The sequence below is a fragment of the Haplochromis burtoni genome, unplaced genomic scaffold, assembly GCF_018398535.1.
Source record: "Haplochromis burtoni strain Fernald_Lab_line unplaced genomic scaffold, NCSU_Asbu1 Contig_474, whole genome shotgun sequence".
Classification (NCBI taxonomy): Eukaryota; Metazoa; Chordata; class Actinopteri; order Cichliformes; family Cichlidae; genus Haplochromis; species Haplochromis burtoni.
This window is the reverse complement of record NW_024582835.1, coordinates 1-14990: the sequence shown is the minus strand read 5'-3', so window position 1 is coordinate 14990 and position 14990 is coordinate 1. Positions and strand designations below refer to the sequence as shown.

The 14990-nt window shown below is 39.7% G+C and overlaps 1 protein-coding gene across 1 annotated transcript; it reads left to right on the top strand.

Moving 5' to 3' along the window:
* Positions 1-10333: 10333 nt before the first annotated feature.
* LOC121812225 lies at positions 10334-13808 on the top strand (the record flags this gene model as incomplete). The annotated part of the gene is given in 3 exon segments (XM_042213736.1): positions 10334-12260; positions 12510-13570; positions 13653-13808. Coding segments are annotated over 2 exon segments (1188 nt in total), but the record flags the coding sequence as incomplete, so codon positions are not given.
* Positions 13809-14990: the final 1182 nt, after the last annotated feature.

The window sequence follows — 14990 nt, the reverse complement described above, 5'->3', positions numbered from 1 at the left end:
GCCTCCGTGGTGGGTATGCAAGTGAAGAGAGAGACTACATCAAAGGACACCATGGTTTCATCTGGATCCAGGGTAAGTTTCAGGACCTTGTCAGTGAATTTTAGTTATTGGTTTTTCTTTTCATGCTAACTCTACCTCTTGTTAGCCATATACTTCTGTGCCTTGATGAAAAGCTCTGTACACTTTACCAAATAAATGAAGGATGCAGCCTAATCATTTGGCTAGTAATATGTAATATTAATCTTTTCAGTATTGCCAATTTAGAGTTTCTCCATATAATAGCGCCAGGTAAGCTCCTGCAAACTCCTTACCTTGCTGTTCTTTTCAGCAAGCTGCAGGGACTGAAGGGCTTTTCATTCATCTGTACCTGCTCGCTGATGTGGCTGTTCTGGCTTTTTCATCTTTCTCCATTTCTGCTTGGAGGGATTTCATTTTTGCCCATTCCTTCTCAGGGCTTATTTCAATATACAATAGACAAATGGCATTAAACCACATGAAAAACACAAAATGGATATTTTGTCATGAATGCAAAATGTTCTTTAAAAAATTAATAGTAGCTTGCAATTTATATGCCAAGTCACGATATCACATTGTGTTGTATCCTGTCTGTCAAGGTTGTATGAACAAGCGGGACTCAATTACAGGATCGAGGTCAGAGTTCAGTGCATTTAATCACTGTGAACTTTTAATATCTAAATGAACATCAGTCTCCCTTCAGCCTCTTCACAGAATCCAAACAATTTCAAATCCCAGTGTTTTCTGGTAAATCTGAGCACAGGAAAAGCAAGTAAGAAACTGTTTCTCAGGTGAGGCGAAAACATTCACAACGGTGAGGAACTAGGAAACACTAACTGCTGCAGTGTAATGATCCAGCCAAGAAGCCATTATAACAAGGTCATCAGAGGCAGTCGTGTGATTTCCGACACATATGCAAAAACCAGAAGCTGGGAATTTGGGCTGCATCCTGCCAATGCATCAAAACCAGCACACTAAACACACACATGCATGCACTCAAACTGGGATATGGGAGAAAAGAGGCGGGAAGCAAAACCAGCGAGACAAACACAAAATGAAAGGTCGCATCAGGAAGACTGAGGGACCATGAAATTGCCACTTGTCCTATTTGAGGGTAGACTTATATTCTGATTTGGATTATGTCACTCACACCAAAGTGTTTGTTTTTTCTATAATATGTTCCTACGATTTAAAACAATGATGTCTTTTATTAGTTAAAGTTGAAAATAATACATAACTCTAGCTGCATAAATAGGAACATCAAAGATGAGTGGTGTGTGTGTGTATACAATAATGAATAAGACAAATACTGACATTGTAGTTGAGATATTGTAAATGCTTTTTACAGTACTGTAATTTTATTAATATCTCTAATATTTCTCTGATTTTCATTTACAGTGAAATTATTGTAAAAACTTTTTTATAGTAACTTACTGGCCTCCAGCTGCTAGTAAGTTGTGATGTCCCATACTGCAGACAACATGGGAAATTATGGCACACCAAACTTTAACCAAATGGAAAATTGACAGCAACTGAACAAGGCAACAAAGAAACAAACAGAAACAACAACCAGTGTTGCCAACTTAGCGACTTTGTCGCTATATTTAGCGAGTTTTCAGACCTCTTAGCAACTTTTTTTCTTAAAAAAGTCGCTAAAAAAAGATGTGAAAGCGCGTATCGCTTTTACTCTCAACAAGCAGCGGGTGCTGTAACGCAGTCAGTTCTTCTTTTACTCTTTTACTCTTATGCTGTTTTGTGGATCACAAGGTTTAAAACTACTTATAAACACACACACAAAGTAACTCCACCAGAGCGCCTATCTCGGGTCACTTTTGCCTGTCCAAGCCCGGGTAAAGGAGCAGGGTTGGAATTGTGACATTTAAAAAAACAATAATTGCTAAAAGAAATTTAATTTGTAGTTCTAAATCAAATCTAAATTCATTTAGGATGTTTTTTACTCACTTTATGTCTCTTCCACGATGTTATTTCTCTCTCCAACAACGTAGGTTACAATTAGATTAGCATGACCAATTATCCAAATTAGGTGATGACGTCATTTAGCGACTTCTAGCGACTTTTAGGACAGCCAATAGCGATTTTCCTTACTGAGGAGTTGGCAACACTGGCAGCAACAGGCATTGCATTGATTTATGTTACCAGTGCACCCACAACCAGTGTTGGTCGAGTTACTTGAAAAAAGTAATCAGTAACTAATTACTGATTACTTCCCCCAAAAAGTAATCCCGTTACTTTACTGATTACTTATTTTCAAAAGTAATTAATTACTTAGTTACTTAGTTACTTTTTAAAAACACGATTTACAACCTGAATAGGTGATAAAGCGATAGATCTTTCAGCCCAATTCTACTTTTTCTACATAATCCATCATACAAAATGTAATCAAATGGAAAAGTCTCTTTTTAAAACTTGTTTTATTAGTTTTAATCTTTTAACTTTATGCATCAAGCAAAAATTTAATTATATGCACCATTCTCTGACTGGAAGAAATTAGTTTAACATTTAAACCTATTTTCTGCACATTCCAGCACATAAAATATATAATATTTTTTATTTTTTACATCATCTATTCAAATTCAAGTAAAAACACAGACCTCTCTGCATTGAATCATATCTGTTATTATCTCGTCCTCTTCCACAGCATCGTTTTATCCTGTCTTCCTTCTCTCACCCCAACCAATCACAGCAGATGGCCCCGCCCCTCCCTGAGCCTGGTTCTGGAGGTTTCTTCCTGTTAAAAGGGAGTTTTTCCTTCCCACTGTCCAAAGTGCTGCTCATAGGGGGTCATATGATTGTTGGGTTTTTCTCTGTATCTGTATTATAGAGTATGCTGTACAATATAAAGCGCCTTGAGGCGACTTTTGTTGTGATTAGGCGCTGTATAAATAAAATTGAATTGAATTGAATTGAACTTGAAGTGCTGACATTTTTTTCTGTATTCTCTGTTTTATTCTAGGGTTCTTACCTTATAATATAAAGCGCCTTGAGGCAACAGTTGTTGTGATTTGGTGCTGTATAAATAAAACTGAATCGAATTGAAATAGTTGAAAATTCCACATGACAGGGAAAATGTTGTTTTCCCATAAATAAATACTTTAACGTATTAGTAACTTTTTTTTAATTGACCGGTGTTTCCCTAAAATGTTCAGCGGATGTCGGAAAGTAACAGCGGTGAGGTGTAAGTCACCACACGTACAACACAAATCTTATCCTAATGTTCTCTTGTTGTGATAATAATTGACTTTTTTTTAAAGCACATACTTTTTGATGTGTGTCAGAATGATTTTAATGCCAAGACGTGGGAGAACAAAACAACATTTTTATATTCTGATTGCCAGGGATTATTAGAGTAAGGGTTGGGATCATCAGCGATGATGACTGCACGTTACTTCATTTGAATTTAGATTTGTCAACTTAAGTTTGGGAACTTTGTCTCTCTGTTATCCACGTGATGACCTTTCCAGGCAGCAACCCACCTCTTCCAATAGGATAGGCTCCAGCCACCCTGTAATAAATAACCTACAGATTAACATTTAACCCAAGCAAATGGATGGGTAGGATTAAGTAGTTCAGGTCAATTTCAGCAGTCCAACATCTTATACGCAAGACATTTTTCCTCCAGCTTTTACACATATAATCAATTCTTTTAATGAAGATTCATAGTCTGAAGCAGCAAAGCCACTTTATATCATTCATTTTAGCTCTCCTTCAGATCAATAACGTCGTTTCCACCGGACAGATATTCTTGGTTTCAGTGTGGCACAGAAATGCATAAAACACCTCTGCATAACTGTTCAGCAAAGGTTTGGTTTGAGATGAAGTGAAAGGAGAAGGTGGAGTACTCACACGCACAGCCAGTGACTGAGCATTATTTTAAAACACTATGCTGATCCTTTCAACAGCACAGCTGGAGTCCAAGTTAGAAGGAGAGATAGAGCTTAGTTCTCAGGTTCAGGTTATTTTAAGACATAAGAGACCTCATTTTCAAAGGAATGGTAAAATGAGAGGAAACAGGTTGGGTCCTGAATAGAAGATAATTAGTTATTCTTTGCAACAGTAATTATCCTTGTTGTTTTTGACAGAAGTAGCAGTAAGGGCTTGTCTTGCTTTGCCTCCAACTACTTCCAGATGTGTATCTCTTCTCATTTTATTCATGAGAATATCCGAGTTTCTGGCTCTTCTGAGTCTTGCCATATTTCATTATATCATTATTCAGGGAACAGTGGTAAACACACTACAGCATGAATGATGATAACATATCTGCTGAGGAGTTAAGTCATTTTACACATGTTATGTTATTAGGAAATGTACACTCGCAATGAAAACAGTTAAAAACCCAAATGGTAAGTTAATCTTTTTAAACACTTGGAGACAGCTTGTGGACTAAAGATCAGTATCAATCAAAAAAATCTGCCCATATCATTTAGCTCATTCATACTTTGATTCATCTTCACAGGTTTACATGAAGGATGCCATAAACAGAAAGCAATTTTGAGACTGGCTCTCAGGAGAAGTTCAAAATTCTAGTCTGAGCCTGCCAGAGACACCTATCAAATCTGTGAGGATGACTGGGAATTGAAGGCATGAATTGAATGCCTGGCAGGCCCCGTTTAAATCTCTTCCTGTAAATATAGATTGAGCTGGCTGATGTACTGGATTTGCTAAAGAAAACAATTACAGATAAAAGAAAAACAGAATATTGTCCAAGCAGATGCATTATAGATTCTAAAGGGCATGTTTCACAATTGTGTGCAGAGATATAAGTTCACTTTTATTAGTTTATATTAGTTTTATTTTTCAGGGGCAGTTTTATATGTTGGCTGTGACATTGGAAAATGAACCCCTCGCTGTGTTAGAAATTGCAGCTCCTGGAGTGAACTCTTCGGGCAGTGTTAAAATACTCAGATCATGGTGCAAAAGATGGCTTTAGTCTCTAAATCCAATTTGTCTCTTCATAACAGCTGTATGATGGCTGATTGTGACTGCTTATTGCTTAGGGTGGCCGTGGCTCAGGGGTTGGGAATCGCATCTGTAACCGGAAGGTTGCCGGTTCGATCCCCGGGCTCTCTGTCCTGGTCGTTGTGTCCTTGGGCAAGACACTTTACCCTACTTGCCTACTGGTGCTGGCCAGAGGGGCCGATGGCGCGATATGGCAGCCTCGCTTCTGTCAGTCTGCCCCAGGGCAGCTGTGGCTACAACTGTAGTGCCTCCACCAGTGTGTGAATGCGAGAGTGAATGAATAGTGGTATTGTAAAGCGCTTTGGGTGCCTTGAAAAGCGCTATATAAATCCAATCCATTATTATAAAAGTACAGACTTTCTTTATAGATACCTGGGTTAAAAAATACTCCAGTAAAAGTTGAAGTACTTGAACTCTTTTACTCTAGTAAAAGTGTAAAAGTACTGGCTCTGAAATGTACTTAAAGTAAGAAAATAAAAAACAGCTCCTTGAAGGACAATTCTACTAAAAAACTTTGCACATAGGTAACTGAACCTTGTGCTACATTAATATAACGTGTAAATAATATCAGTACATAAAATACAAAAGTCATTCAAATCTAAATTCTAGTTTTAATGAACAGACTTAGATTGACTCACACTTGACACAAGCAGTGAAAAATAATTGAAAATAACTATTTTCTCTTGCCTACATTGTCGATGGTGACTTTATCTTCACACCTAAACATTAAAAGAAGTTAAGTCAAGGGTTACAGTGGGATTCAGCAGGCGGGGGAAACCAAAGATCTGTGTAATGGCTCAGCGCAGGAAAAAAGAATCACAACTCACAATCATTTCTAATATGAGTTTTGCGTGATCAGTGGACCTGCTGCTCGTTGTGGAATTACACAGCTAAATTCAACAAATTCTCAGCAGCGTCACGGCTGTCATGGCTTACGTTCCCCGACACTGACACTTCAGTGAAGTTAGCTAAGCATGATCAGTTTTCAGTTCAACTCTACTACACTTGATGTAACCTAAACCTGACCATGAGCACTGTGCATCAGTCCAACACAGTGCTTTACTGTGAATTCACCACATTAATGCAAACTAACCTGCTTATCCTGCACATACGTACCCAGTATTTTCATACAACATTTGAATAACACAAAGTTAATATACTTGATTTATTTTGCAGGACCCTTCACAAAATGAAAAATAGCAAAACACATCATATACAAATGACATCGCCCGTAAGCTTTAAATTTGCATTTCATCAAGCCCCTCTGAGCAGTTCTTCCTTTTAAATGTCTCTTCTTCCTCTCCTGTCTTGTCTTCCTACATCTTTCTCACACTCTTTTCTCTCTCTGTGAAATACAACATCTGGACATTTAGCTAGCAACACACTGTGCGACAAACTGTACACACAAATAGTTTGCGTGTTTGCTGATGTTGTTGAGTTGATAGAAATGTTGAATTTGAAATTACCTGCCACTTAAAAAAAAAAACATCACTCCTACACAAACAACACAAAATGATACCCTTGAACCAAACGTAAAAAATCCCTTTTGAAAATGCAAGAAGTAGAAAGTACAAATATTAGTTTAAAAATGTTAAGACTAAAAGTAAAAAGTTGTCAGAAACATAAATACTCAAAAAAAGTTAAGATACCTGAAAACTTAAGTTAAGTACAAAGTATTTGTACTTTTTCACTTTCCACCTCTGCTTGTTGCAGAATTTGTAGCTATTGGGCAGCATTCTTGGTACTGGAAGCCTTTCCGATTCCTTACAACACTTTTCTCATGAGTTTTATGCATATTGAGGTGACTGTTGCTGTGATTGAAATAAAATAGAATTGAATTGAATTTCAAGTTCAAGTTACTTAAGTACAATATATAAATTTGTTAGTCAAAAAATCTGTTGGTACTCAGATCATGTTTTTTTTTTTAAAGCTAAAATGGAAACTCTTGCTGGAGGTTTCACGTCAGGACTAACAAATGGTTAATGCCATTGTGGCTATATCCATCCAATGAATACATTAGAAATGGGAGCAAACAGAACAACTGGAAATGAACAGCAAAGTGCTCCAGAAGCTTTTAGCCAACCATGTCTTTACTGCCTGAAGGATATTTTGTGTTTGTTGCTTTTGGAATACCTACATACTCTAACAGAAAAAAACATCCTTCACAGGGCTGAGTGCTTTTATTCCTTTTCACTTCATAACCTGAGCCGAGTACAGGACACTTCCCCTGTGGTGTGGCTGCCATGGCCACCTGGGATCTCTGCGCATATGGTTAGAGGCCTTACAGAGGCTTTTTTTAAATGTGGCACTGAATTTGTTCAGGTCCCCTGTCTTTATTTCCTCTGAGACCTTCTTCTTTTTTATGACTAAATCTGTAGAATGTCAGGAGAACAACAACAATCTAGCAAAGAAAACAAGCCTCTCTTTCCTTCTTACTTTCTTAAAAATTAAAATCAACTTCCTCTCTCTATATATATCAAGGGCATAGATTTGGTTTTGGCATTAGTGGGGTCGGATGATTCAGCCACCGAACCCTGCCCTGTTTTTTTTCTTTTTGTCTTTTTTTTTTTTTTAAAAAAAAAAAAAAAAGGAGAAACATACTTGCTTACATATGCTATTCTACATGCTTTTAAACCATTTAAAATTACAATTCATAGTTTTATATGTGAATTATATAATGTTATATTACTATTGAACAAAAGTATTTTAGACTTTAGTTTACTTCAGCCATATTCCATATAAATCAGGTATCATACAAAAATAAAAATTGCTTCAAATAAGTCATGACAATAAAAGAATATGACTTTAAGGACTTAACAACATTATTTCAGTTATACTGCACCAACATCTCTGATACATTAACACTAAGTATTAACTATTCTAAACACGAACTACTGTTACAGCAACAGACATGGAGTACTGGTGCCCCACACTACAACCAATGTCCACTATGTGAAGGAGCCAAACACATGCATGCTCCTCTCGTTAACTGAGATAAACTGCTGACATATTTGTTTTACATCTATACTGCCCAGTCTGTCCTGGTGGATATGGCAACACGTTATTCATAGTTACATACAATTTTAGACTGATGTGGGCCAAAGCTTAAAACGATGTGCGGGGATTTTGCTGTTCTCGTCGGCTCAGATATTTGAAGTTTACACAGCTACATTCTTGCCTGAAAATATGTTAAACATTTATTTTGTGACCCAGAAAGCATAATAAGAGTAATACTAAAACTAAGTAGCTGCACTAGTAGTAGCCATTGTTGGAAACTGGAATTGGCTGGGCCAATCTGGGATATGGTTTTTCAATTTTGTTGTCCGGGTGGAAAAACGGGAGAAATTCGGGAGAATGGTGGCTCCAGGAGATTTTCGGGAGGGGCACTGAAATTCGGGATTCTCCCGGAAAAATCGGGAGGGTTGGCATGTATGGCCATGTATGACGGATACAGTGGGGCAAAAAAGTATTTAGTCAGCCACCGATTGTGCAAGTTCCCCCACCTAAAATGATGACAGAGGTCAGTAATTTGCACCAGAGGTACACTTCAACTGTGAGAGACAGAATGTGAAAAAAAAATCCATGAATCCACATGGTAGGATTTGTAAAGAATTTATTCGTAAATCAGGGTGGAAAATAAGTATTTGGTCAATAACAAAAATACAACTCAATACTTTGTAACATAACCTTTGTTGGCAATAACAGAGGTCAAACGTTTACTATAGGTCTTTACCAGGTTTGCACACACAGTAGCTGGTATTTTGGCCCAGTTCCTCCATGCAGATCTTCTCGAGAGCAGTGATGTTTTGGGGCTGTCGCCGAGCAACACGGACTTTCAACTCCCGCCACAGATTTTCTATGGGGTTGAGGTCTGGAGACTGGCTAGGCCACTCCAGGACTTTCAAATGCTTCTTACGGAGCCACTCCTTTGTTGCCCGGGCGGTGTGTTTTGGATCATTGTCATGTTGGAAGACCCAGCCTCGTTTCATCTTCAAAGTTCTCACTGATGGAAGGAGGTTTTGGCTCAAAATCTCACGATACATGGCCCCATTCATTCTGTCCTTAACACGGATCAGTCGTCCTGTCCCCTTGGCAGAAAAACAGCCCCATAGCATGATGTTTCCACCCCCATGCTTCACAGTAGGTATGTGTTCTTGGGATGCAACTCAGTATTCTTCTTTCACACGCAGTATTTCTGGTGCAAATCTCCCCAACGACGAGTTGAGTTTATACCAAAAAGTTCTACTTTGGTTTCATCTGACCACATGACATTCTCCCAATCCTCTGCTGTATCATCCATGTGCTCTCTGGCAAACTTCAGACGGGCCTCGGAACACATCTGGCACTGCGGGATTTGATTCCCTGCCGTTGTAGTGTGTTACTGATGGTGACCTTTGTTACTTTGGTCCCAGCTCTCTGCAGGTCATTCACCAGGTCCCCCCGTGTGGTTCTGGGATCTTTGCTCACCGTTCTCATGATCATTTTGACCCCACGGGATGAGATCTTGCGTGGAGCCCCAGATCGAGGGAGATTATCAGTGGTCTTGTATGTCTTCCATTTTCTGATGATTGCTCCCACAGTTGATTTTTTCACACCAAGCTGCTTGCCTATTGTAGATTCACTCTTCCCAGTCTGGTGCAGGTCTACAATACTTTTCCTGGTGTCCTTCGAAAGCTCTTTGGTCTTGGCCATGGCGGAGTTTGGAGTCTGACTGTTTGAGGCTGTGGACAGGTGTCTTTTATACAGATGATGAGTTCAAACAGGTGCCATTCATACAGGTAACGAGTGGGGGACAGAAAAGCTTCTTACAGAAGACGTTACAGGTCTGTGAGAGCCAGAGATTTTCCTTGTTTGAGGTGACCAAATACTTATTTTCCACCCTGATTTACGAATAAATTCTTTACAAATCCTACACTCAAAAAAATGAACTCAGCCTATCTCTGCTTTTACTAAAGTAGATTTTGTTGTTTCTTCTTAATAAACTCGATTTTGCAAAAATTCTTAAAGTGTTTGTGCAAATTTAATGAAATGTTGTTACTTTTTGTTGTTACACAAAGTCATTGAACTGTGTCAACGTAACATTGTTGAGTAAATTTACAGGTTTGTCCCTCTGCACATACTGCTGCGTGCAGAGCCCGCCTAAGGGCCAATGCGCATGCGCACCACCCTCTTTCTCAAGCTTGCTTTTTCTTCACCATGTGGACTGGTTCAGCCGCATTTTTGTCCAAAAATCAGGTAAGAAGTCATTTTTCTTGTAAAGCCTGTCTACATATATATGTTCAGACGTCAGTTAATGTCGCAAGTGCTACTAAGAAAAGAGTACAGGCAGGGTTTTGAACTGACAAAGGCAGTTTCTTTTAACCCTTTGTTAAAAGCCATAGAAAAGGACGGCACACTTGCCACTGCCTTCAAACGCAGACAGTATTACAGAAAACATTTTGAAGTAATTGATCCAACTGAATACATTCTCGACTCCCAAAGCAAGAGGACCTTTCAGTATATTCCTATTCTAAAATCATTACAGCAGATATTTAAACAAGAAAACATACTGAACAAATTTGTCACTAGCCACAATCAGAATCCTTTTGTAAATAAGGAAAAGTATACATCATATAAAGATGGTCTACATTTTCAAAATAATGAGTTTTTCTCAGGCGGTGAACTAAGAATCTCTATTTGTCTTTATGTTGATGATTTCGAAATTTGCAATCCATTGGGGACATCACGGAAAAAGCATAAACTTTGCTCAGTTTACTGGATTTTAGGTAACTTGCCACCAGGTAGTCATTCATCCCTCTCTTCTATTTATTTGGCTCTCTTGTGCAAAAGTGAGGACCTTAGGACCTTTGGCTATCCAAAAATATTTGAGCCACTTTTGCAAGACCTTGTCATTTTAGAGCAGCAGGGAGTGTTCATTGACAATTTAGGGGTCAACTTTAAAGGCACTGTCCAATATGTAGTGGCAGACAGCCTCGGAGCTCATGGATTGGCCGGTTTTGTGGAAAGTTTTTCTGGAGATTACTTTTGCAGGTTTTGTACTGCTACACGCTCAGAGATTGAATCAAAAGCTACAAATAGTGACTTTTCTCTGAGAACTGAGGAGCTCCATCGTGTACACATAGCAACTGCACGTGAGACAGGGGTAGCTTGTTGTGGTGTGAAAAGCTCGTGTGTCTTGGCAGACAGTCTGTCTTTCTTCAAGGTCACTGCAGGATTCCCCCCTGATCTTGCACATGACCTTTTTGAAGGTATTGTGCCTTTTGAGATAGCTGAGTGCCTTCGAATACTAATAGGCAAGAAGTACATCACTTTTGAAAATCTAAATAGACTTGTTCAGTCATTTCCCTACAAAGGAGGGGATCAGACTAATCGCCCTCAGAAATTGCCTCACAATTTTCTTAGTAAAAAAACTGTTGGTGGCAATGCACATGAAAATTGGTGTTTACTAAGACTTCTGCCACTTATTATTGGACAACACATACCTGAAAACGAACCAGCTTGGGAACTTCTACTAGATTTGAAGAATATTGTTGAGCTTGTTGTGTGTCCTGTTCATAACAGTGACTCAGTTGCATACCTGGAGAGTAAGATTTTAGACCACCATCAAAGGTACAAAGAAGTATGCCCAGATAGAAGACCATTGCCAAAACATCACTTTCTGGCTCATTATCCCTCAATAATTCGCCATTTTGGTCCACTTGCCTTATTATGGACAATCAGATTCGAGGCAAAGCACACATTTTTTAAAAAAGTTGCTAGACACACAAACTGCTTCAAAAACATAACCCTGTCTTTGTCAACCAAACACCAGCTCATGATTGGCCATTACATGCATTCATCAGGCTGTAGCAAAGCCACTTTTGAGGTTTCACGAGTCTCGGCAGTCCCAGTAGAACTTCTCAAACGTGAAATTGCACATTGTCTTGCTGAAAAGTACCCTGACACAGCTGTAGTTAGCCTTGCCCAGAGTGTGTCTGTTGCGGGCATCTACTACAGGAAGGGCATGTTAATAGTACATGGATCACTGGGGGGTCTGCCAGAGTTTGCTGAAATCCTGCAGATGTGTATTTTGGCAGATTCGTTGGTGTTTATAGTAAAAAAACTGAGCTCGTGGTACACTGAACACTATGGATCCTTCAAAATTGACCCATCTCCAAAGGAAATTTCTCTTGTTGCACATGAGGATCTGGTGGATTGTTATCCACTTTGTGACTACCAAGTCGGAGCTTCTCGCATGGTTACATTAAAGAGATACATACACTGTTCAGGTAATTTTAATGTCCATGTTGCCGATTTAATTTTTGTGCTGTATAGCAGTTCTTCTCAAAGTTTGGTTCTTAAAAATAGTTGGACCAGAACTTAAATCTACTCGGATATGTTTCAAGCCTTGTAAAAATACTAGAAAAAAAATTGTGCTGCAAAATTCTGAATACCACTAAAAAAATACCTGCTTCACCATTGTAACATGTACTGAAGTTTGGGAACCACCTGCTCATGTTCTTGCACTTATTTTTTAGAGTAACAGTTGGAGATTGGGACATCAGAAATGACAGCCCCAACAAAGCTTCTGATAATCCTGGGGGAGAACAACGCACTCAAGTTAACCCTTCCTTTGGGGATACCAAAGACTGTTAACGAGCTCAAAGCGGAGATTGAAAATCAGTGCGGAGTTTCTGAACAGTTCAGATTGCAGTACATGGACACAGATTTTAATCAGTTCCTTAACATGACATCCACATTTGATCTAAAAGACATGGACAAAATAAAAGTGATTAAAACAGGTGTACCAGAAACATCCACTGGTAGTAATGAAAGCAGTGTGTCCTCATTTAACTTGGGTAGCCCCTGCTCTGGCCACAACCCTGATTATGACACAGATATACTGTCATCGCCAGAATCCAGGTCATCAAGCTCCTCGAGCTCAGCAAACTCCACGCTGCGATCAGAAGCCTGGCCACTGGACTTTCGCATACCTGAGTTTAGCTTCGATGTAGAGCTGCAATTGACAAAAGGCAACCAGGAATTCAGAGCCAATGGAACACTTTTAACCCTAAAACCAAAGCTCAAGTCTGACATTTTAGAGAGCTTGTCTTCAGAAATTATGAAGTACAAAGCTTACCCTTCAGACAGCAATCTTAGTGATGTTTGCCAAGCTTTGGTTGTAAAGCATCCATGCTTGAAAGAGAAGGGTTCAGAAACTGGATTTTCTGCATGGAAGATCAGTTTGAAGTATAAAATGTCAAACTATCGTGGAAAACTGAAGAACTTAGGGTGTAGTGAGTTGGTCATCAATTCTCTCAAAAGAAGAGGGAACAGTAATGTGCATCCCAACCAAGTCAAGAAACCCAGGAGAGCGGAGGTGAATTTCTGCCCTGATTATCCAGCTGGAGAAACCCGAGAGAGTCAGGAAGAAGAAAGGTTGGTGCTGCTTTCAGAGTTCAAGAAGAAGAACAACGATGAAACCATCAAAGCAAAAATGGCCCAAACCTTTCCTCACCGGAGGCAAGAAATTCTTCAGGACATGCCCTTCGTAGCTGACTTTAAAAGCCGATGGCCAGCTCTTTTTTCTCCACGTGAGGTAACTGAATCAGTTGATCTGCAAATGCACTCCACATGCAATATTTTAAACCCATCACGCTAAACATTTGTTTATTTTACAGATAAATGCTGAATTCCAGCGCATCACTACGGTCCCGCTAACATCCACATTTATGGCACAGCTGGACAACAACACAACCAAACTGACCAAAGTCTTCAGAAACAAGGGAGGAACATCTGGACGCAAGATCACAGAAATCATGGCTGCAATTGATGAGGTTTGGAATTAATTTTTTTGAATGCTTCATTCCCTCTTTTAATACATATGATTTTGTTGTCTCCTTCTATTGTAAGGTAAAGTTTAATGTTGGTATTATGGGATTGTTTATTCTTTGTCCTTTTCATGATAGTGTTGTCACAGTAATAAAGTTTTAAGTTGATTTGGATACTTCATAAAAAAAATTGCCAGAATTAAAAGCTGTTTTTACAGGACCGTAGTCGTTTCCAAAACGGGATTTGCCGCGGCTCCCTGGGGAGAATTTTGGCATTTACAGTAGAAAAGCTGAAGCTAGAATAAACTGCCATCAGGCACCTTTCAAACCAAGACGGGATAAAGGGAGGTCTCTGAGCCCCCCCCCGCATGTGACGTACAGGGTCACGCATTCAGCGTCAATTGCAGCGACCATGGTAAACAGACAGTAGTTTTAGCTTGGAGCTCACCTGTTTCTCTCCCGCTCCACGCTCCGCTCTGCGAGTGTTTTTACCACTCAATTGAACCGCTGGCTGTCTCTCACTGTCCCTAAACAGACGAGCGATCTGTCTTCTTAACGGCCAAAAGAACGTAGTATCACTGGTCCGTCCAGTTGATCATAAACAAGCTGAGCAGCCCATGGTCTGCCTGTGTTATTTACTTCTGCTGTCAACCGAGGCAGCGCGCTGCTCTGGCTCCACTACGGGGGACTTCCCTCTGTGACAAGAACGCTTGATGTGCGTTCAGCGAACAAAGGTGAGGGACTCAAGCGGCAATATTACTACGAGGCAAAACGTATCAGAATCGAGTTTTATCACTTTTCACCTTTGCGCCTTGCCGCATTTACGCGGCTCACAGATTCGGATTTATCACTCTGTAATGATGCGATGGTCTGTCTTATAAAATCAGCTCAAAAGTAAAGCTATTGCACCAACATGCTTTACCTTACAAACAGTTTTGAATCTGGTACTTGTTGGTGTTGTCTGTAATATTCAGATTGTGGTCCTGGATGTCCTCTGCTGTTGGTTGTTTTGTGCCGGGATCACACCGTGCGTTTTTTCGGCCGTCGCACACGGCTGCCCATGCCACACTCTTAGGACTCTAGAGACGTGACACACTGTGCAACACACGAGTTCAGTGACCCAAACTCAAGCAGAGACATGGAAAACATGCAGAACAGTGGGCCCTGAGGACCAGGGTTATGGGAAAC